The sequence below is a fragment of the Priapulus caudatus genome, unplaced genomic scaffold, assembly GCF_000485595.1.
Source record: "Priapulus caudatus unplaced genomic scaffold, Priapulus_caudatus-5.0.1 Scaffold331, whole genome shotgun sequence".
Taxonomy (NCBI): domain Eukaryota; kingdom Metazoa; phylum Priapulida; class Priapulimorpha; order Priapulimorphida; family Priapulidae; genus Priapulus; species Priapulus caudatus.
The window spans coordinates 258,927-260,311 of NW_014577392.1; the positions used below are offsets into that span (position 1 = coordinate 258,927).

The following is a 1,385-nucleotide window of genomic DNA, read 5'->3' on the forward strand; positions in this document are numbered from 1 at the left end:
ACACACACACACACACACACACACACACACACACACACGCACACACGCGCACACACGCGCACATGCACACGCACACGTACGTGTTGTATCTGGAAGAGGAGGTGGTCGTCGGGGGACTCCGCGTACATGCTGCGCAGCCGGTACTGGCTGTTGCACGGCATGTCGATCTGGTAGCCGAGCAGCATGTAGCAGACCTCGCGAAACTCCTGGCTCGTCTTACGGAACGCCTCGATCAGCCGCTTGTTCTTTAGCTCCAGCGACTGTAGCTGGTTCTTCACTTCTGCGCGAATACACGATGGCGGGCGTGAGACGAGACAGGTGAGGTGAGACAAAGGTGAGACAAGACAGGTGAGGCGAGACAAAGGTGAGACGAGATAAAGGTGAGATGAGACAGGTGAGGCGAGACAAAGGTGAGATGAGACAGGTGAGACGTGACATGAGACCTCTGTGTAAATAGGATCACAGGTGTGAGACGAGACAGAGTATGAGGCGAAATAGTAGTGATATGAGAAAACGAGAGTGAACATTTTTATTTTCCTCTGTCTCTAAATATGGTCAGAAATTCATAACAGAAAACGAGACACATTAATTTTCTATTAACCTGTCTATTATAAACTTTTGAAATAGTGAGGTTTTCGTGATAACACGCGCATCATAATGCTTACACAGATGGGGAAATCTTTTTCTTATAAGCTATTCCATTACGAACTACTGTACAGAGGGCCACATTTCTCTACTTGGTTGCTGGTAGTTTTACGCTGTAGTACACACTAAACACACCAATGTGATGCCACCTTAGAGACCGCATAGGCGTGAGACCAATATAAACCATTAGTCGTACTGCAGCACCCCACCATTAGTGTAATAACCGCAAATTTGGCCTCAGATTTCAACCCTGTATTTGCTCTGCGGTTTAGAAGTGCGCCATACCGTGAGGGGAAATATACTAGGCGCAATACTTGGTTACCCGATTCAAATTGAGGCGCGGCTTATAGGCGCCCGCGGTTATTACGCGATCATACACGGTACTCATCGTCGTCCATTAGGGGGAAGCAACGCTATCCCGAGTCGCTCCACACTCACCGTCAACCTGTTTCGACGAGGGTTGTCCCTGCACCTTCTCCTGAACCTGAGCGGTGAGGTCGAGCACGTCTCCCCTGCCGCTGCCTCCCGCCTCGAGGATGAGGACGCGGGCTCGCAGCATCTCGCACTCGCCTCGCAGTGCCTCGAGCTCCCCAGCGCGCCGCTGAGTCGAGATGGCGGCCGGATTGCGCTCGAAGTGCACCACCTTGGTGTGCCGCGGATCGTAGTCACCCTGATATGTAATTAGGCGTGGTTTGGGTGTGTGATGAGCACGTATACGACTCGAGCACGTATACGACTCG

At 51.6% G+C, this 1,385-nt stretch overlaps 1 protein-coding gene across 1 annotated transcript in view; it reads right to left on the reverse strand.

Moving 5' to 3' along the window:
* The window catches only part of LOC106809141 (mitotic spindle assembly checkpoint protein MAD1-like), a gene marked incomplete in the record, with an annotated part of 31,444 nt that overhangs the window by 2,317 nt on the left and 27,742 nt on the right, over positions 1–1,385 (reverse strand). Inside the window, 2 exon segments of the mRNA XM_014812114.1 lie at positions 81–280; positions 1,084–1,315. Of these exon segments, the coding sequence (XP_014667600.1) occupies positions 81–280; positions 1,084–1,315 (432 nt within the window).